The 21,976-nt window shown below is 40.2% G+C and overlaps 2 protein-coding genes and 1 pseudogene across 2 annotated transcripts in view; 2 read left to right on the forward strand and 1 right to left on the reverse strand.

Moving 5' to 3' along the window:
- LOC119912695 lies at positions 1–15,567 on the forward strand (annotated as a pseudogene).
- Positions 1–21,976, forward strand: part of LOC119912613 (butyrophilin-like protein 2) — a 566,400-nt gene that overhangs the window by 486,652 nt on the left and 57,772 nt on the right. The gene's annotated exons all lie outside the window — the stretch shown is intronic.
- The window catches only part of LOC119913347 (voltage-gated potassium channel subunit beta-3-like), a 22,960-nt gene continuing 13,781 nt past the window's right edge, over positions 12,798–21,976 (reverse strand). The window contains exon 11 of the mRNA XM_038732760.1: positions 12,798–12,838. Coding sequence (XP_038588688.1) covers positions 12,798–12,838 — 41 coding nt within the window. The remainder of the gene's footprint in view (positions 12,839–21,976) is intronic.

A 21,976-nucleotide genomic window follows, 5' to 3' on the forward strand; every position in this document is an offset into this window, starting at 1 on the left:
AGTGAAGGTAAAACTCTTGCGTGTAATCTGTCCTTAATAAATGAATCTCTAAACATCAGTGACTGGTGTTCAGTTATTCAGGCTGAACAATCAATAAATTGGAAAACTGCATTATTTTCAATGTTGAGGCTTTTTTTATTCAAGAACTGAATTTTCTGGTGACAGTCGATTTTGAAAATGTCTTATAAACAACTTAAAAACCAGCTTTGACAAATATTGTCCACATAAACACTGTAACCTACGGTTTCTCCACCGTTTGGCCCTCCAAGATTCATGTGTGTCAGACCCGGAGCGGCCTGTCAAAGCAGTCACGTGTTTCACTACCTGAGTTTGCTTCAGACGTCAGTTCAACGTCACGAGTGACGTCACGATACAAGCTCTGAAGCAGTGGTTCGTTGGAAGTTTCGGTGTCAGAAGCAACATCAATCTGCGAGACCAGGACCAAGAGCGGGATGGAGGAGGACAACCAGGACCCGGAGCCCCGGAGCAACAACGTCCCCGGAGGACAAACAGCAGGCTCGAGCTCTGATAGCACCGATGTTCAGGTCAGTGTTCATGAACACAGCTAGCAGCTAACAAGAAGCTAACGTGGCGTTAGCTCGGCCTGGTTCCGACACGTAGCTTCATATTGACTGTAAACAAGATGTAATGTAGCAGGATTCAACAGTGGAGCCATCAGAACCCCGTATCTCTACAGAACCCACACTTAATGTGACGGTCGGACCCGGAGAGGAGGAGGAGGAGCAGGAGGAGGAGCAGGAGGAGGAGGAGGAGCAGCAGGAGGAGGAGGAGGAGCAGGAGGAGGAGGAGGTTCGGCCGTTAAGGGAAAGTTAAATTACATTGTTAAACTTTTTAGATGAAGCCTTTGTTGTGTAAGAAAGTCAAGACTTATGCCAGATAAGAAAACTTGAACTTTTACCAACATTTTTACTGTCAACAGAAATAAACACCAGTTGGAGAACAAAAGAGATCGAAGCAAAGTGGAGTCCCATTGTTTTACCAGAACAGAGACCCGAGCTGACATGAAACCCTGTAACAACTGACTCTCAGCTTCTTCAGGACCTCCTTTTATAGCTCTGTTTCTGAGCATTATATAATCTCCCAGATATTCGAGGGTGTCTCTTATCTCACTGCTCCTCCTCTCTTTGGCCTTGGCTTACTGCTTACTGCTGATCTTAATATCTCAACCTGACTTTGTGGAATAAGCTGGTGTCTTTTGTCTTTCTGTGTGCTAGAGACAGGACTTTCTTACTGTGCACTGTTCTTCTGCTGAGCCCAGGCAGTCGGATACATAGAGAAGCACTCACACCGAGCTACAGAGTTTTAACACAGCAAATACAATGACTTATTATTATTTTCTGAAAATAATTTGTTTTTTGGAGAAGTAAGAGAAGGCACATACTTTCATATGGCTTTTCTGACATTAAACGGGTTTAATGTGTCTAAATTCTGGCATTTTTAAGTATCTGAAGTGTTAAAGATCCGCGCTGGCGGACCTGTCAGCTGCAGCGGAGCACTGTGTGTGTGCGCCTGTCAGTCTGGGGGATGCAGCAACCCCCTCACTGATTGGCTCAACAATCGAAAGAGTTTATTTTCCGGCTGATGTTCTTCTCATTCATAGCTGTACGATCTGCAGAGTCCAGCACAGGCGAAGCTGAGCCCGGGAGAGGCCTACTCAGAGCTGAAGATGAGGAAACACGCACACACTGCTCTATTTTATAGAACTGTATTGTAGTTTTTGATTATGTTGAACTATTTTAGCTCTCTGACCGGCTGTACACATGACACATGTTGGTACCAGTATACTGTAACTTAAGTGTTCCAGCTCAGGCTTGCCTCAGTGCAGTGGTGCCTCGCTTATACAAACTGAAGAGGCAGGTGGCATCCTAAAGTTTCTTGAAGGTCTTCAGCGTAATCTGATTCATTTTATACAGTAATAACTACAAACTCGCCTAAATGTCCTCTCCATTTCAAAGTCCCGGGCTGAATTTCAGTATCAGTACATCCCTGATAACAGCATGAACGTACCGGTCAACCCTCCCAGTTTGCCCGCGATTCTGCTGTATTTTTAACCTTTCTATAAAAAAACATAATAAAGAACGCTTGCTTATTTGAAATGTTTGCTACGTTCCCTCTAGTAAACCCAGCTGCAGTATGTAACGTTAGAACATTAGCTGTAACAGCAGAACCAGCCAATAAAACAAGAACAGCAGCGCGAGGGGACAAGTTGCCAGGATGGATGATTCAGGGCTCTACAGAGTATTTCACTCGCAAATCTCGCAGAAAAATAAATAAATGATTTACGAGCAGTGTGCAAGTAAAGACTACAATCTACCGTAATCGTTCTGCATGAATGGTTCTGATAAGTATTTGCTTGGCATTAATAAATTAGAGACCAATGTAGACTGTTTTTCTTGCACATGGATTTTATAAATGGAAACATCCCCAGTTGGCAGTGTTGGAAAGGTCACTTTGGAAATGTAAGGTTACTGATTACAAGTTACCCTATTTAAAAATATTATAGTAGCTGATTTAACTTTTTTTTTAACCACATTTCATTACTTTTCAAAATTTCTAATGAATGTTTTTCCAACTGTTAACCATTTTCCAAAGACAGCTTAAGAGGCAGTTTAACTGCAGATGGTGGTGCTGCAAATTCAGACACGAGAACCAATCAAAAGCATCAGAACAGCATCAACCTTTACCAAACAGCTGTGGCTGGAACTGGCTTCCCATTCACTTTTTGAAAGCGTTTGTTAAAAGCTTTCTGAAAATAGCTTGCACCAAATGTTAACTAACAAATGAAAATGCTTAGAGAAAATGTTGATTTGCACAATAAGAAATTATGCAATGAAATATAGTTTACCCTCCTGGTTTGTTCACGGTCGCTGTCAAAGTTTTATGCTTTTTTGTGCTCTTTTCTGATTTTTTTTTTTTTTTTTTTTTAATAATGGGTGTGTATTGCGTGAGTTGGTGCGTGACATCATCACTACAGTGTAGCAGGCTTGTGAAATCTTCTTAAACTTTTGGAATGGAAAAGATTTTTCCTGGTTTCCCCAGCATCTCTTTTCATTCAGACCCAGGTTCGAATCCCTCCTCCGGCAGCATTGATAAATGCTTTCAACTTCAAATACCTGTGTGGAGACCGTCTTGCAGCGGTTGGTTTTAAATGTGTATGTAGTTAGTCTTTCTAAATGAAGTTATTGTATACATGGAATAAGTTTGTTGTAAGATTAGTCATTTTCTGCGTCTTCATGTTATTTTGCAACACTGGACTACACCTCACAGAAAATATAAGCGTGAAAAATAATAATCTTTATTTGTAGAGCACTTTTCAAAAACAAGTTACAAAGTGCTTTAACAATTGTAAAGACAATAATACAAAAACAATACAAGATAAAAGCATGAAAACATTGAAAAAGACTAAAATACAGATAAATATAAAATTAGTAAAATAGAATCAAATAAAAGGGATAAAATTAAGTCAAATAAGATCGGGAAAGGCTCTCCTATAAAAGTATGTTTTAAGAAGGGACTTAAAAGAGTTCACTGACTCAGCGACCTGATTTCCTCGGGCAGGCTGTTCCAGAGCCTCGGGGCCCTGACAGCAAACGCTCTGTCCCCTTTAGTTTTCAGTCGAGACTCTGGAACAGACAACAGACCTCTGCCCGAGGATCTCAAGGTACGTGCTGGTGCGTATGGGACTAAAAGGTCAGAAATATAACAAGGCGAGAGGCCATGAAGAGCTTTAAAAGTGATCAATAGAATTTTAAAGTCAATTCTAAAACATACTGGGAGCCAGTGTAATGAAGCTAAAATAGGAGTAATGTGGTCATATTTCTTTGTTCTGGTTAAAAGCCTGGCAGCTGAGTTCTGGACAGTCTGGAGTCGATCAATAGATTTTTGGGTTAAACAGGTGAAAAGGCTGTTGCAATAATCCAGGCGTGATGAGATGAAGGCATGTAAACAGTGCTGTGCCACGCATTTGTGGTCATAGATTGCCCTCTGGTGGTGCTTTGAAGCATAACATGAATTCAGTTCCCACTGACTTGCTGTTGTGTTTTTAAATCTGTGTCTATCTAAATGCAATCAATGTTTACGTGGATATCAGTGTTTCAGCCGATATTACTGAAGGTGCAATAAATATCAGACTAGTCACACATGTGTAAACATTCTTATTCTTATTAAATCACTCAGGGCTGGACAATATGGCCAAAAATGTTACCACGATAAAAAGTTTAATATCTTTCAATAGCGATAATTATCACAATAAGTATCAAATCATTATATCTTTTGAGTTTAAAGGCTGATTTTTTTTCTCCTCAGTTAAAGTTGAAGAAACCTGATGGTTAATTGTGGTTTAAACTTTTCTTTCTGGTCAGAACATGACAAACATTTGATTCCAAACAGTGGATCACTTCAAAAATCTGAGGGAGAACATTCAAAACATTTATGATAAAATCTTTTTCAACGAATATACATGAGTAAAATTAAGTAAAAGCTTTTTTTTCTGTCCTTTGTCCTCAACAAATTTAACATCTTGGAAAAAAATTCAGTCTTAATTCCTATCAAATCAAACATTTATTGAATATTTATTGAACATTTGTTATATTGTTATTGAAAAAAAACACCAACGTACCAACAATTTAATCATGTCTAAGGCATGATTGATCAAGCCACTGTGAGATCCTTTTCAATATACTCAACTTGGTAGCTGCCAATTCAGCTGCATGTGTGTATACAACAGTGTCATCTGCATACATGTGCAGGTCTACATCCTGACACTGGGGGAGGTCATTAGTATTTAAACTGAACAATAACACACCTAGCACCAACCCTTGTGGAACACCAATGGTGCGCTTCACGTACAATACATTCTCACTCCCGAATCATCTCACATGCTTGGTCAAGGCCCTTTGGTCAAGGCCCAGGGTGCTGCCCTGCGTACCCCTTTAGCGTAGATTTTTAAGGAGCCCTATTAAACTTTACTACATTTTATGACTTATCTACAATGTTGGATGATGAACTACTTTTTCTACCAATGGCTCCGTTCTACGACATACGGAACTCCAGCGCCGGTATTCCTTATATGGTAATTTGCTCCGCACATTAACGCTCAGGCTGCCTGTACCGCACAGCAACAACAGCGTGGTAACATGCTTCAGGTCTTGGCCAATCAGAAGACAGTGGGCATTAGAGGGAGTCTTACAGAGACAGCAGCATCCACAACTTGTTTCAGATAGAGGCTTTAATGAAAGTCAGTATAAGAAAGAAAATTATTTTTTTAAAACTTTGAATCATGCAAAGCTGCCACACAGGAGTCACAGAACTACAAATTAGTAGTGGAAAAGCAGTATAATAGGTCTCCTTTAAGGCTCCGCAGTCAAGTTAGCAACGTTTAGCAACAACAAATATGCAACGTCCGGTAAAGTTAGCAACAATAAATATGCAACGACTGGTTGCACTTTCAAAATAAAAAGCTAGCATTTCCAAACATCGCCATTTTGAAAGGGATTAAAGTTGAGAAATGTTGCAGTTAGGTTTAGGCACAAAAAGTACTTCGTTCGGTTTAGGCAACTACTTAAGTTAGTAAAAGATCATGGTTTGGGTTACACAACAACTACATACATCAGGTAACATGCAAGTTAACTTACGTCACTTGCTTAACATACGCAATTTACATAACTGGCATAACTTAAGAACTTAAAATAAAATTATTAAGTTATATAGTTTATGCATTTACATTACATTTATTCATTTAGCTGACGCTTTAATCCAAAGCGACTTACTATGATATTGACATCAATTTGCCCCCTTACACAAAAAACTTGAATCACCTGAAAAAGTGTTAGCAATGTTGTGTCCTGCCACAGGGCAGCTCAAAATATGTGATAAAATGTATTCGGTCTTTTGACTTAATAGGCCAAACACAGAAAGTGCTTGTTTTGCTATTTTCGGCTGTTAAATCTTGGTTGCCGAACATTCGGGGCATCCCTACCTGTTAACTCTTTTTCTGTCTTGGACATTTGAGAGGTCCCTCTAAAATAATATATAAAATAATTTGATGTAGTCAGAGCATTTAGTTATACTGGAAAGAGAACTTATTTAGTCTATTAGTATTTTAAGTTACAAGGCAGAGTAATCATTTTTGGACAGTTTCAAATTTACATTAGTTTAATTAACTGGTTTCTTCAGGGTTCATTCAGGATACGGTCTTCAAACTGGCAGTGAGAAAAAAATAGCGATTGTATATTAAATGTTTTCGGGAACATGAATCAACATCCTATTCAGGGGTGGAAATTAACTTTTTGGCTCACCTGCCAAGGTGGCTGGTAGATAAAGAACACATTTTTTACCGGCCAAAATAATAAATTGCCTTTTGTGTCTCACATACATTTGTTACACATACATCCTTTTAATTGAGATAATATGGTATTATGTCAAATACAAACTTAAAAAAGAGGCCAGCGTGAAATTTGAAACAAAATTGTATATTATTTCTGTTAAATGTACTCAAAACATAACAATAAATTGTTTTATAAACTTACTAAATGCTTATTAATCATTCAAGTTAAATATTATCACTGCTCACTCTTGTAAGGCTTGATCACTTTCTACAGTCAGCCTCTTCTGGCCTCACAGCATGACAGGTTTTGTGGGAGCAACATTTTTTTATACAGCCTATGGATCATTCTCCTTGATCTCTGGGGAGGACAGCAGGACCAGTAGAAGATCTGACAGTTTGTCAGACACTGACTGGACCAACAACTACCAGCTAAAAGCACTACAACTTTTGTAATTAGTAGGGATGGAGATCGTTATGATATTGATACCCTTATTGAGACTGCTTAACGATCTGATTCTTTATCAATACTTTACTATTATTCAGTGATGGTTATTTGGCAAGACCAGACCCAACAGGCCTGAGGTAGGCCTGCACGGTGCGAGGAAAATATTCACTGTGCGAAACTTGTGTTTTTTATATATATATATATATACAGTGGGGGAAAAAAGTATTTGACCCCTTGCTGATTTTGCAGGTTTGCCCACTTACAAAGAATGCAACAATCTACAATTTTAATCATATGTACATTCTAACAGTGAAAGACAGAATCCCAAAGAAAATTCCAGAAAATCACATCATATGAATTTATAAAAATTGATAACCATCTGATGAGGAAAAACAAGTATTTGACCCCCTACCAAACAGCAAGTATTCTGGCTCCTACAAGCCAGTTAGTCTTTCTTTAAGACACAGCCCCAATTCCAACCAATTATCTACATCAAATCTCTACACCTGCCTCACCTCGTTACCTGTATAAAAGACACCTGTCAACACCCAAACAAGCAGCATCCAACATCACCACCATGGGCAAGACCAAAGAGCTTTCTACGGACATCAGGGACAAGATTGTTGATCTGCACAAGGCTGGGATGGGCTACAAGAGAATCGGAAAGCAACTCGGAGAGAAAAGATCAACTGTCGGTGCAGTTATCAGGAAATGGAAGAAGCACCACACCACCGCCAACCTCCCTCGGTCTGGGCCTCCACACAAGATCTCGCCTCGTGGGGTGTCCCTGATCATGCGAACGGTGAGGAATCATCCCAAAACCACAAGGGGGGAACTGATGAATCAACTGAAGGCAGCTGGGACCACAGTTACAAAAGAAACGGTTGATAACACACTACGCCGTCATGGATTGAAATCCTGCAGCGCACGCAAGGTCCCCCCTACTCAAGAAGAAACATGTACAGGCCTGTGCATGAAGTTCGCCATTCACCACCTGGACGACTCAGAAGAGGCCTGGAAGAAGGTGATGTGGTCAGATGAGACCAAAATAGAACTTTTTGGCCTCAACTCGTCGTGTTTGGAGGACAAAGAACACCGAGTACAACCCAAAGAACACCATCCCCACCGTCAAGCATGGTGGTGGCAACATCATGCTTTGGGGGTGCTTTTCAGCCAAGGGGACGGGACAACTCCATCGTATTGAGGGGAGGATGGACGGGGCCATGTATCGTGGAATTCTGGACCAACATCTCCTTCCCTCAGTGAGAGAGCTGAAGATGGGTCGAGGATGGGTGTTTCAGCACGACAACGACCCTAAGCACACCACCAAAGCAACAAAAGAGTGGCTGAAGAAGAAGCACATCAAGGTTCTGGAGTGGCCTAGCCAGTCTCCAGACCTGAATCCAATTGAAAATCTTTGGAGGGAGCTTAAAATTCGAGTTGCCAGGCGACAACCTCGGAACCTGAATGATTTGGAGGCTGTCTGCAGGGAGGAGTGGGCCAACATCCCTGCCGAAATGTGCACAAACCTTGTCACCAACTATAAAAACCGTTTAACATCTGTGCTGGCCAATAATGGCTTTTCTACAAAATATTAACATGCTGTTTGTCCAGGGGGTCAAATACTTGTTTTTCCTCATCAGATGGTTATCAATTTTTATAAATTTATATGTGATTTTCTGGAATTTTCTTTGGGATTCTGTCTTTCACTGTAAGAATGTACATATGATTAAAATTATAGATCGTTGCATTCTTTGTAAGTGGGCAAACCTGCAAAATCAGCAAGGGGTCAAATACTTATTTCCCCCACTGTGTGTGTGTGTGTGTGTGTATGTATGTATGTATGTATGTATGTGTATATATATGTATGTATATATATATATATATTCATTCTCAGATGACACATCACTTGTGATAAATAAATATATTGAAGTGTAGAAATTAACTGCCTGGTTGTTTTTATTTAATATTTTAAATACAGCTAAATGTTTCTAGAGCAGCAACATTAATGTTTACAACAGCAAAGTAACTCAATAACTTGATCTGACATCACAAGTAGTGAGTGATGTTTAGAAAGAATAACATCAGTCCCTCCTCGTCTCTCGCTGGCTGCAGGTAACGTTACCAGGTAGAAGGAGGAGCGGCTGGTTTGTCTCAGCCAGCAGCTGAGTTTTTAAGACTACAGACCAGTCTATGCTCCAGACAGACAGCTTTCTATTGAGCTTGATTTTAACATTTGGCTAATGCCGAGCTAGCGTTAGCTGTGCTTGTATAAAACATACAGGATGAGATACTGAGGACAGAGATGATTAAATTAGCCATTTCTACATGTTTAACGTTACCTTACAGACAGGTTTATTGATAAAGTATTGACTTTTTACTTGCGAAGGTTTTATTGCACGTACTTACAGTAACGAGCGTAGCTGTCATCAGCTAACGTTACAGTAGTTTGGAGCTAACTTAATCCTCACCGTATTCCACCGCGACGGCGCCGCCTCTCGCTCTGCTGCCGCTGTGTGTGTGTGTGGGAGCTGACAGAGAGCAGGCAGAGACTGCGGCCTGATGATTTTCTTTTTCTGCGTTTCAAATTAAATCAGATTTGACGCCCGAGACATAACATTACATCATTGGACCTGCAAGTCTCGATAGCAGTATCGATAAGCTCGAACCTTATTGATTTTCGTGTTTTGAGAAATTTCGATCCCCATCCCTAGTAATTGGCTCCTAACACCAGCAGCTTTCACGCTGCCTTATTTCACAGAGGTATTGCACCAATCTGCTGGCCCGCTGCATTTTATGAAATGTCTGGAGAAGAATTTATTTGTCTCCGAGCAGGGAAAGTTGGTGGCAGAGACAGAAAGATCCGTTTGTAAAAAGCCACAGCCGACATGCCGCAAGGTGTGCAGCCTGTCGCATGCAGCTCTTTATCTAACAGCTCACTTTGTCTGCTCCTGACTGATACTCACTGCAATATTTCAAACTGGTCTGCTGTCAGAAAACTGTTAAATGACGGTTGTCTTGTTGTGTAGATGCATTTTTGATGAATAAGAGCGGTCAGCGCTAATCTCACTTACAGATTGCATTTCCTGTGACTACTTCAAAATAAAAGTCAACTTGTGTTAAATGCCGGTTTAATGCTTTTAATGTGAAGCTGCAGTTGCAGGAAGTGTTCAGTTTGCATTAGACGTAAAGTAATACAGCATAATAAAGCTGTTGTTCACATGCCAAAAATGTTCAAACGTTTTTCCTCGCACTTATTTTTGCTCAGTATTGAAAATTTAGTACAATTCTTAAGTAAAAGTAAAAATGCAGATTGTTTTAAAACTACACAATTATAGTAACAGGAGTAATTGTAATTTGTTACTTCCCACCTCTGTCATTTATTTAGTATGTAGTACATACTGAGTGTGTATGTAAGACAGTACATACTCACTGTGCGGTACAGTAGGTTAGTATGTGATTTCAAAGATGTGCTCTGATGTCCTTTATGGTTTTAGATAGCTCGCTCCACCATGACATCTCACTGTGTTTCTGTTTCTGTTGATATAGACAAGGAGAAGAAGACAGGGACTCAAACGCAAATCACAACACAAATCTGGATATTTAAAGACTCATCAGAGTGTTCACACTGGAGAGAAACCGTACAGCTGTGACCAGTGTGGGAAAACTTTTGCTCAATCAGGTACCCTAAGAAGGCACCAATATGTTCACACTGGAGAGAAACCTCACAGGTGTGAACAGTGTGGAAAAACCTTTGCTCTATTAGGAGACCTAAAAAAGCACCAACGTGTTCACACTGGCGAGAAACCGTACTGGTGTGAAGAGTGTGGAAACACTTTCACTCAGTCAAGGTGCCCTAAGAAGACACCAACGTGTTCACACCGGAGAGAAACCTCACTGGTGTGAACAGTGTGGACTAACTTTCGCTCGATTAGGAACCCTAAGAAGACACAAACGTATTCACACTGGAGAGAAACCGTACTGGTGTGAACAGTGTGGAAAAATGTTTGCTCGATCAGTTACACTAAAAATCCACCAACGTGTTCACATTGGAGAGAAACCTCACCGGTGTGAACAGTGTGGAATAACTTTCGCTCGATTAGGAACCCTAAGAAGACACCAACGTGTTCACACTGGAGAGAAACCGTACAGCTCTGATCAATGTGGCAAATCTTATACCAACAGGAGAAATCTTCGAAGACACAAATGCATCCACAAAGCATCAGTGTGACATTTTTCACAGAGCCGAGCTAGCGGTTTCCTGCTGCCCTGAATACAACCACCTGTTATCATGTGACTGTGCTGGACTAACGTCATGTGATGACAGCTGCAGAAGTTTGATTTGGAAAGAGCTGGAAAGAGTCATGCGGCATTCACATCAAATGCAAGTTTAATCCATGCAACGCTTTCATCGCAGGGGTTTTATTGCTGGACAGCTGCCAAGTGTTCACACACAACGTGATAACGCAAATAATCACAACTCGCCGTTACTACAGCTGTATGAACCCAAAGTAAACATTTTGCTGTGATTACATAGCAATAAACAGATCAAACTGACGCTGAAATAATTACAATATGATGCAAATTTTTTAAACCTATGAATTCATGCTTTATCAGGCTTGTCATTAAGACAGCAGGACAACTGCTTCAACTACTCTGCGTCGTGACTTTCTCGCTTGAGTAGAAAATATTCAACACACTGCCCCCAACGCTCACTTCGCTTTTGGTCTGAAAGCACCATCAGTCCGGATGTTTTATCAGCCAATAGCACAATTGAATTGCAGAAGCCAGGTTTCCACCAGTAAATGGCAGTGCAGTCACTGCATTTTTATAGCACTATATGTAGAATTAAAATAGTTTGAAGTAAAGTGTCACGATTTAGACCTGAATCCATCAACAACACCACCAAATACCCATTCACATGGGTTATCAGCAGAAATAAGAGGTTTGGGGGTTCACTCACTCTTTAAGAAGGCACTCAGCAGCCGTCTTTGCAACGCCTCCAGGCAGCTATTTCAGACTAACGAGATCAGGCTCCTATCTGACTGAGTGGGGAGAGAGCCAGAACTGCACTTTCTCTGTTCACTGGGACATAAAAACTACATGAATAGAATGAATAGAATCATCTGTAAAATCTAATAAAAATCACTAAAAAAGTTTGACAATGGCCAAATATAAGGTTTAAAAAGCTTTTTTCCTGATCGGTTATACTTCTACTATGCATGTGTCACTACTACCCTTACGTCAGTGGAACCACACGATGCCACCACAACTGAAATATGTTTCCCGCTTTGGCTGTGAAACGCAGGCAATTGGCTTTCCGGCGGGATAACTGCCATCTTTGCTGTTACGGTCTTTCCCCACAGAGTACACACTCATTCATTACAAATGTGTTCCCCATGGTCAAGAATGAACCTCCACCCTTGCTGAAATATTATTTCTGCGTGCTTCATATATTTTTGCTATTGAGCTGTAGTTAAACATATTTACATTAAATCTGTATTTTAGATATATTGACTTAATTTCTATTACTGAAAGTGGTTTTGTTCAGACTTAAACAAATATTTACCATTATAAAGACAAGCTTAAAACAGAGAATCAATCTCAACAATAAGAACAAGGATAATGGAAATGGTTGCACACTGCTGCTCTGCTGTTGGCTTCTGCTGGTGTCATTCGGACAATGCTTTAAAAACAAATATCCCTACGACACATCAAACAATAACAATCAAAATGTTCGGAAAAGAGGCAAATTATACTCTTAGTATACTACTGACTCTGATTGTATTATCCAGCGATGTACAACTGAACCCAGGCCTGTCAGCTGACTTTTCTCCGGAACAAACGCCAACAAGTGAACTAACCAAGGTGCGGCGAAGAGCAGCGGACCTGCTCGAGTGGACCATACTGCATGTTGCGATTGCCCAACAAAGCTTCAATCCACCTGTCAGCCCTGTTTTCCACCCGGAGGGGACACGAACTGTCGGAGTCTGAACAACCGTAGTTTCACAAGCGATCCAAGCTGCCAGAGCGGATGATAAGCGCAGCTAATGGAACATTAAAAGAACAATGTGAAAAAGGTATCCAAGCAGTACGAAAACAACATGAACTTAGGTTTTCCAGACTGTAAATTATGCAAAGGTGATATGGGACTCTGTATCCAAACCTAAGAGTGTCCTAGGTGGACATTTGAACATTCCGAGTATAATATCAAAAGGAGATCAAATTCAACATCTACTGACGGACTCTTTCTGACAAGAATCACACGAACGAGTAAAACCATTATTCATTTGATATTGACAAATAGACCTCAATGAATTACAAGGATACAATTTAATAACAGGCCTCTCTGACCATAATATGACCCCGATTGTCAGAAAACCAACAAACAATGTTTATGGATGTACATAAACTAGGGAATGTAGACATTCCCAAAAACCAAAAGCCACACTTTTATAATGAATTAAATAATATTGATTGGAACAACGTTTTACAAACTACAGACTTAGATTATAGTTGTAATATTATGATGAAAACACTCACAGGACTGATTAAGAAATATACACAAATGTTAAGTGCATACGAAGAAGAATCTCTTCACCCTGGCTGAATAATGATATTCGCCAGTTAATAGAAAAAAGTGTCCACAAAATGAATTACGGTTCTCTTTATTTCTAAGGGATTAAGACATTGAGTTGTCAGGGAACTGCGCATGGCAAAAACTACATACTTGACACAATTGATGGCAGAATCTGAAGAAAAAAGCACTACTCCCTGGAAACATCTTAACAGTCTTACTTAACTAATAATTAAATTATTCAAATTAAATAATTCAAAGGCAAAGGATTGGTTTGGGTTGGATATTGCTGTAATTAACAGCTCACACAGCTCCACTCTGTTCAAACCCATCTGATAAACATCTCCATCAGAGTTGGTAAATTTCCACAAACCTGGAAAACACCAGTCATAATGCCAATTAACAACCAAGTAAGCAATTAAAGGCCAATCTCTATCCTACCAGTTCTCTCAAAGATCCTGGAAAGAATTATCACAGAACAATTGGTTGACCACCTTCAAAATAATTTACTTTTTATTTAGACCAGGGTATTCAACTGAAATGGCCAACTGCTACCTCACCAAAAACATTAAGTCCTCATTAGACAAGGGTAATGTAGTTGGAGCAGTGTTTCTGAGCAAGCAATTGGCTGGTTTGCATCCTGTCTCGAATCAAAACAGCAGTTCGTTTAAAATCAATGCAGAATATTCAACCCGCCACCAATCTACCATGGGAATTCCACAAGGCTCGATTTTGTAAAAGAGCTGGATGTCAGATGTATGTTGATGACACACTTATCTATGTATCAGCTAAAACCCCTTGTGCAGCAGCAGACAGATTAACAAGTGAAATGAAGGGTGTGTCTCTAGACTGTGTCAATGTTTTTTTCCATGAGAAGAAATTCAAAACATAAGCTTTTAATTTAAATAAATCAAGAGGAAATGGAGAAAGTCAAGGATTTCTAAATTCTTAGGTGTCAGTTTGGACCCCAAACTTAAATTTGATAAGCACGTTAAACTACACAACTGTAAACTGTTTTAGAATGATTAGACATTACATACCCCTCAAGGCAGCTCAAGTGTTACGGCACAGAGCTAACCATCAGACATACTGATAACCACACAAATACACATAATTCCCATACCTCGCACGATTAATTTAGGCAGGCCACACCAGCTGAGCATCCTGCCTATTTGGCTATATATGTGCCTTACCTGTTTTAAAAACGTAATTGCTTGAGGCACAAATCAAGATTTTGATCTGTCTTTGGTAAATAGAGGGAGGCAATATCAGACTATCTTACAGACTTTTTCTGTGCCTCAGTAGCACCAGCAAATGTTGGAAAGGCCAGAGCACTTCATTGAAAAACTTTATTGTAAATGGACATGTACATATGGATAGAGAAATAGACAGAGAGAGATATAATATAGCTCGTTCCACCATCGTGGTGTCACAGATGAGAATAGCCGGGACTGGGATTGCTTTGTGTGAAGGGATGGCAGAGCCAGGCGGCATTCGTTGGAGGAGCGTAGCGGCCGAGAAGTCATGAAGCATGTGTGGTGTTTTCTTGTCCTCGTCATATAAATATGTTGGTCTTAGGGAGGCAGACCCAGTCGCTTCCTGTTCTACCTCCTTCCTGAGAAACATGTCAAATGATTCAGCTGATTGAATCCACCTGATCATGACAATGACAACATTGATGATTTCTTTGATGATATCTCTGTTCTACAAAAACAGCTGAAGCTCATTTAGTTTGTCTACTAATGATGTGTCTGCTTAAACAGTAAGATGAGAGCATTCATTGATGAACTGACAGTTTGGTATAAACTTAATGTGACCATGGGACGGCCAAAGAGGGAACTATAATGGAAACAAATAGATTTTACCTGTCTGTACTTTTATTAATCCTCTATATGTCATTACCTTATGTTCTTTGTTCATCTTATGTGATGTTATAATTCCCACTAAATGTACCAGTGTTTTGATATAATGACCTTCTGTGAGATTGTTTTGTTTCATGCTTTCCTGTGAGAAAGGAGTTTCCACTGTGGTTCAAGGCTGAGAAAGGCTTTTCTGTTAGACTCCACAATTATTCTCTAGCATTAAATGTCTTCTCTGTTTCTCTGGGTCAGACTCTCTAACAGCCCTCTGGTGAATGAGCTCTGCCCTTCAGCTGAATCACTCTGTTATTCTTACTTTTAATAAATATCACAAAGACAACTATTGGTTGCAGAGTCTTTATTTCTTCAGAGGGAAATGTACCATTTCCACCACAAATCAGTTGGCTCAAGGCTGCAGTATCAACGAGCATCGGTCTGCTGTCAATATTGGAGACATTTATCTCTGATAATAGCGCTCACATCTGTGTCCGCCTGCACTGGAGGAACAGGATGTTTAACCAGCTTTAAGTACCTGCTGTAATCAGCTGTTCCGCTTGTTTTGGAGAGGAGGAGACCGACTCTGGCTCTGTGTAAAAAAAAAAACTTCCTGACTGATGAAAACTTAAAACAACAACTTCGGACCCAGTAGGCCTATTTAGCGTAACTCCATCAGCTGTTTAATGCCGACATACGATCTCAGGTGGACATTGGCGGAGAACAAACTGGGTAAAACCATCAAGTTCCTAAAATAACTCCAGCACAGAGAAAGCAACACAAAAATAAAATCACACAAGTTTGTAATGTTATTAAAACATTTCCAGCGACAAAAGCATTATTACCTGCTGTAATCAGCTGTTCCACTTGTGTTAGAGAGGAGGAGACCGACTGCGGCACAGAACTACATTTAGACCCTGGTCCCTCTGGTGGAAAACAGTGAGTTCCTCCAAAGGTTTAGTTCCGGGCTACAGTTCCTTTGCTCGGAACGCAGCTTAACAGAGATTCCAGAGGTTTTGTTGAAGAGTCAGACTGTGTTTGAGCGCCACCTGCTGCTCATTAAGCAGACAGACCAATAAAGATGAAGAATAAAGAGAACAGAGTGCTGCTGTTCCTCCATCTTCTGCTCTTTCCTTCATTGTTTTACTCTCTCTGGATGCTGCTGTGCTCTGACAGGAAATCACTGACGTTTAGTGGCTGAACGAGCAGCTTTGATTTGTTATTGAACTTTCTAATGTGTCTGTTAGCTCACATGTCTTTGACCTTTACACCTCAGCTCATGTCAGCGTTGATGTTTCCTCCCTTACTGTAACGTACAGAAGCTGATGTGCTTCCTGCAGTAGTTTGGTTTGTATCTGCTGTAAGCTGCAGTTAATAATTAGATCTGTTCTGGCTCTATTATTACTGAGGGATTCTCTGTTGTTTGACCCTTATGGCCCAGAAAAGGTAAGAATTAACTAAATAAAAGCTCCTGTGGTGAGTCAACATTTTTAAGGTACAGAGATACTTTTTATACCAAAACTAAGATTAAAAAAAAAAAAGACAGTAAGTTACTTCAAATCTCATCATTGTGACTCAGCGAGTGTTGATTTTTTTAACATTAAAGATATTAATATGAAGTTTCTGTAATTTTAATGACTCATTAATGTAAAAGCAGGATTTTACTGCTGTAGTTGTTGAGCTGGAACTCATTTTGTTGTTGATTGTCTTCATTAGAGATTTTCAGCAGTAGAGTCTGGTGTGGAGGATTTATGTCGTGTAAAAGAAAACTTAGAAGAATAATTGTATAAACTGTTGGGAGTTTATCTCATGACAAACATTATATTTTAAACACTAAATGTGAACTCGTATTTGTTTGTTTGTAAAAGACCTAATTTGTAAAGTAACTAAAACTGTCAGATAAATGTAGTGAAGTAAAAGTTCAATATTCCCTCTGAGATGTGGAGCAGAAGTAGAAAGTAAAGTACAAGTACCTGAGTGTTGTACTTGAGTACAGCAGTGTAGTAAATGTAGCTGTTGTGTTAATGTGAATGTTTTGTGAGGAGCTCTCCAGTTTGTCCTGAGGGACGAACAGACTGACAGTGACAGGAAGCAGCCAGCAGGAGGCAGCAGAGGAGCTTCAGTTTGTTCAACAGATGATAGTTTTCACTTTAAAGTCACTGGAGGAGCAAACTGTGTGCAGAGGGTTTGTATCCTGTTACCTTTAATAGAAACAACCAGTCCTCCTATAATGGAAGATCAGCAGCCCAGTAAGTTTGTTGTTATTCACAGATTTTAACAGCACAAACATTTTACATTTCATATTAATGACTCTGAAGCTGAAGAAACAAACACTCGTCTGACAGCATCTCATATTTATTGTGTTCAACTTGTTCCAGCTCTTCAGTGAAGTTCGGCTATATGATGTCATCACTGAGTGAGAGATTCAAACCAGATCCTCCATGTTTTTATGGCTGCACCGTTCCATCAAATGGAAATATTCGCCTGCTGCTTTTCAGTAACTAACATAACTTATTTGTGTGACTTTACCCAGGAGGCTCAGCAATGTGAGCACAGCTAAATGTACTGGATGATAACAAAACTGTTGTGAGCTGGACTGAATAGTTGGATGATACTGGTTATCCAGGACAGCCATTGTTAGTCTCACTGAGACCAGGTCAACCCAGAGACCCAGACTCAGTTAGACCTGCTTCAGGATTCAGGCCCCAGATGTGAGGGAGCAATAAAGATGGAGAGAAATGTTGCAGATCAGAACCGTGGTTTGTTTGTGAAGTGTGACAGCAGACTGAGATTAGAAAATGAAGAAGAAGACAGACATTTGGAGCTCAGCTCCCATAAAGGATCCGAGATGAAGCTGGAACAACAAGAGGAAGCAAAGAGAATTCTTTTGGCTGAAGAAGAGGAAGCAGACAGAGTGACAGAGTTTTTGGATTCATTTCTGATTTGGATTCCACACATGGAATCATTTTCATTTGCTGAATCATGATTGAATAGAGAGCCGACCTGGACAAACACACGATGGCCCGTTAAGTGAACAAACAGCTTCACTGTGATGTTAATGATGTGTTTGGACTCTCTTAGCTGCCGAGAGAAGCAGCAGATGTTTGTGAACAAACTGTCTGTTTCATCTGATTTCACCATTTAAACAGTAACCGTAATATAGCTACTCCTTTGTGGCCCGGGGAGAAAGTCCTTTAGAAACTTTGTGAAACGCTGTCTACGACTAATTCTTAATGATTCTGCCTTCCTGTAAATTCAACATTAAATGTGACACATGAAGTTATTTCTGTCTTTGTTGTACAAAAAGCTTCAGCAGGATATTTTCATGAGCCTCTGATGTGATAATAACAAGCGCTTCATTAAAACTCTGCTCTGTGTGAAGCACACTCCCTCATACACATCAAATATGATCAGCTGGTTTCAGGAAACCAACTAACTAAACTTCATCTTCTGCCTGAAATCAAGGAGCCGTGTTTCTAAACGGCCTTAGCGACAGTAACTAAGGGGCGGGGCGAGACGCCGTGACATCGCGAGAACACTCCGCGGGATCCCGCAGCGCTCCTGTATCTCAGCCTGAAGAGCTCCGAGACCAGAATCCAGACAACACGGTCCACCAGTCACAGCGGAGACCTGCAGGACGATGGAGAACCAGAACCCGGACCACAGGAGCCAAACAGCAGCCTCGTGCTCTGATAGCACCGATGTTCAGGTCAGTGTTCATGACTTCATCACGAGACTAAAGACACGAGGAAGAGTCTCGAGGGTCCGTGTATCATCCGTTCATTCTGTTGTTAGAGATCAGAGCCTGAAAACCCGCTCCAGGGTTTGTGTTGACGTGGTTTGATTTCCAAAGTGTCTCCGTGGTTCCTGTTTTCATCTTGAAGAGAGGAAGCTGAAAGAAAAACTCACGAGCGTTTCTCTTTTCTTTATCTGTGACCGTCGGCATTTTCCCGCGTGGCGCATGCGCGGTGCTGCACGTTTCATGGCGGAGCGCGCAGAACAATCGATGATCCGTCTGATTGATCTGTGAGGAGGATTTCTTGTTAACTTCACTGCTGCTTGTTTTGGGATTGGCTGCTTGAATCGTAGTAATAGTCCTAAATATGTCTAGTGAGTATACATAAGCACCACTGCACTCACTAATACATACAGTATGCATGTACATGTTGTGTTATCAACACTGCAAAGACTTGAACAGCCAGCGAAAGTTACAGGTGGGAAAGGGCGTCACTTTGTGTTGACAAGTAGCGGGGACACTTAAGGGCTCAGATTAGATGCGACAATCCAGAATATTGGGGTCACGAGAGCAGCTAGACTAGAAGATATTTTGATGCTATTTAAATAATAGCAAAATAAATGATTGGGGGGTCTCGAGGTCGTCCCCCAGAAGATTTTGAGCATTAAACACTTAATTTCCTGCATTCTGGAGACATTTCTGAACCAATTTATGGTGGAAATGTATATATATATATATATATATAAAGGGGAACACAAAATTCAGGTGGCAGGTGACAATTCAGAATATAAAAATATAATGGAATATAATGCAGTATTCAGTAAATTGTTTTTTTAGCTTATGTAATTTTTTGGGATAATGCAGATCTGTTTTTCTGTATTTACTTTGCATTGCATGTTTTTTTTTTTTGTTTTTTTTTTATTGTGCCAAAAAAAACATTGTCATTTTACTCACATTTGTTATTTAACATTTCTTGTTACAAGCTAATAACATTTGGGAGAAAAAAACGGAAAAAGTTTTGGGGACGGCCCCAGTGTAAATGAGACCTATGCAGGTGGGGGGAATAGACTGATTTTCTAATGTTTAGTGTTACTCACCATCTAACTCAGCTCCATTTCGGAGCTTCATGTTTTCTGCAGTGGTGCCTTGCCCCTGAAATGATGTGTCATATTGATGTTGGATGATGGTGTCTGTGTAAAAGAAAGGTGTGTGTGCACGCGTGTGTCCAACTTCATCTGCAAAGTCTTTTCTCTTTGAAGGCCACACTCTGCATTATGAACTAATTCAGGAATGAAAACGATGAGCAGCAAGAACCAAAACAAAATTGCGACATTGTTTTTGTTCAGGTTGTTTATGCAGGTGCACTGCAGCCATGGAAGCCATGTTGGTCAATCAGAGCCTAATAATATTGTAAACAAAGCAGGCAGTGGCCCACAATCTGACATCAAACACAGCAGATAATGGTGCACGCACTTTACGTCGTGAGGCAAAATCTCTGGTTTTACTGTCAACAAAACAACACTGCAACCAGCATTTCTTAAAACCTTCTCCCTGGCAGGGGTTTTCAAAATGTTTGGATTTCAGTGACCTGATACTACGTTTCCATGTGTACGGTAATTCTTCGTGGCATATTTTCAACAAGGTGTTGGACACATTCCTATGAGACTTTAGTCCGTATTGACATGATAGCATCATGTAGTAGTTGCTGCAGATTTGTCAGCTGCACATTCATGATGTGAATCTCCCCTTCCACCACATCCCAAAGGTGCTCTATTGGATTGAGATCTGATTCACAACATGGCATCATCATTGTCTTAAAGCTCTGAGACTGTTTTGAAGCAGGTGAGGCAAATATATTGGGAGTAGTACATAACCGTGTAAAATGTAATACTTCCTGTTGCCAGTGGGTGGTGCTATTGCATTGTTTGTTAGCACATGGATGTGTTCGGGGTGGGACTTTCACCCTACATGTAAAGTTTGGTGAGTGTGTATACTGAAGTTAGGGATGGGGATAGTTAATTTTAATTGATATTGATTCCCTTATTGAGACTGTTTTACGATCCGATTCTTTATCGATACTTCACTTTTATTCAGTGATGGTTATTTGGTAAGACCAGACCCAACAGGCCTGAGGTAGACCTGCATGGTCTGAGGAAAATATTCAGTGTGCGATATATTGAGATGACATATCACTTGTGATAAATAAACATATATTGAAGTGTAGAAATTAACTGTCTGGTTGTTTTAATATTTTAAATACAGCTAAATGTTTGTAGAGCAGCAACATTAATGTTTATAACTGCAAAGTAACTCAATAACTTGATCTGACATCACAAGTAGTGAGTGATGTTTAGAAAGAATAACATCAGTCCCTCCTCGTCTCTCGCTGGCTGCAGGTAACGTACCTAGAAGGTAGAAGGAGGAGCGGCTGGTTTGTCTCAGCCAGCAGCTGAGTTTTTAAGACTACAGACCTGTCTGTGCTCCAGACAGACAGCTTTGTATTTAGCTTGTTTTTAACATTTGGCTAATGCCAAGCTAGCGTTAGCTGTGCTTGCAAAATATGCAAGATGAGTGATGATGATTAAATTACCCATTTATATATGTTTAACGTTACCTTACCGACGGGTATATTGAAAATATTGTTTTTACTTGCAAAGGTTTTATTGCTTGAGACATAATGTTACATGATAAGACCAGCAAGTCTCGAAAGCAGTATCGATAACCTCGAACCTTATTGATTTTTTTGGTTGTAAGAAATTTTGGAACCGAGTCTCGAGCCCCATCCCTAACTGAAGTTATAATAACTTTCTGTTTCATGGCAAATCATTGATTTTGGCTGACGAAATGCCACGGACACTCCCACTGATGAAAACTTGAAGTTGATCGGATTAATTCTGTAGCAAACTACTTAGTCAAGAAATGGTGAATATTAATATTCAGAAAGGTCTCAGCCCTTGGGTAGGGTTTTAATGACACAATTATTAAATGGTGACCAGTTAGTTAATTGCTCATCATTTTG

Source organism: Micropterus salmoides, unplaced genomic scaffold (genome assembly GCF_014851395.1).
Source record: "Micropterus salmoides isolate LMB-PRFRI ecotype aquatic unplaced genomic scaffold, ASM1485139v1 Ms_hic_scaffold_2, whole genome shotgun sequence".
Taxonomy (NCBI): Eukaryota; Metazoa; Chordata; class Actinopteri; order Centrarchiformes; family Centrarchidae; genus Micropterus; species Micropterus salmoides.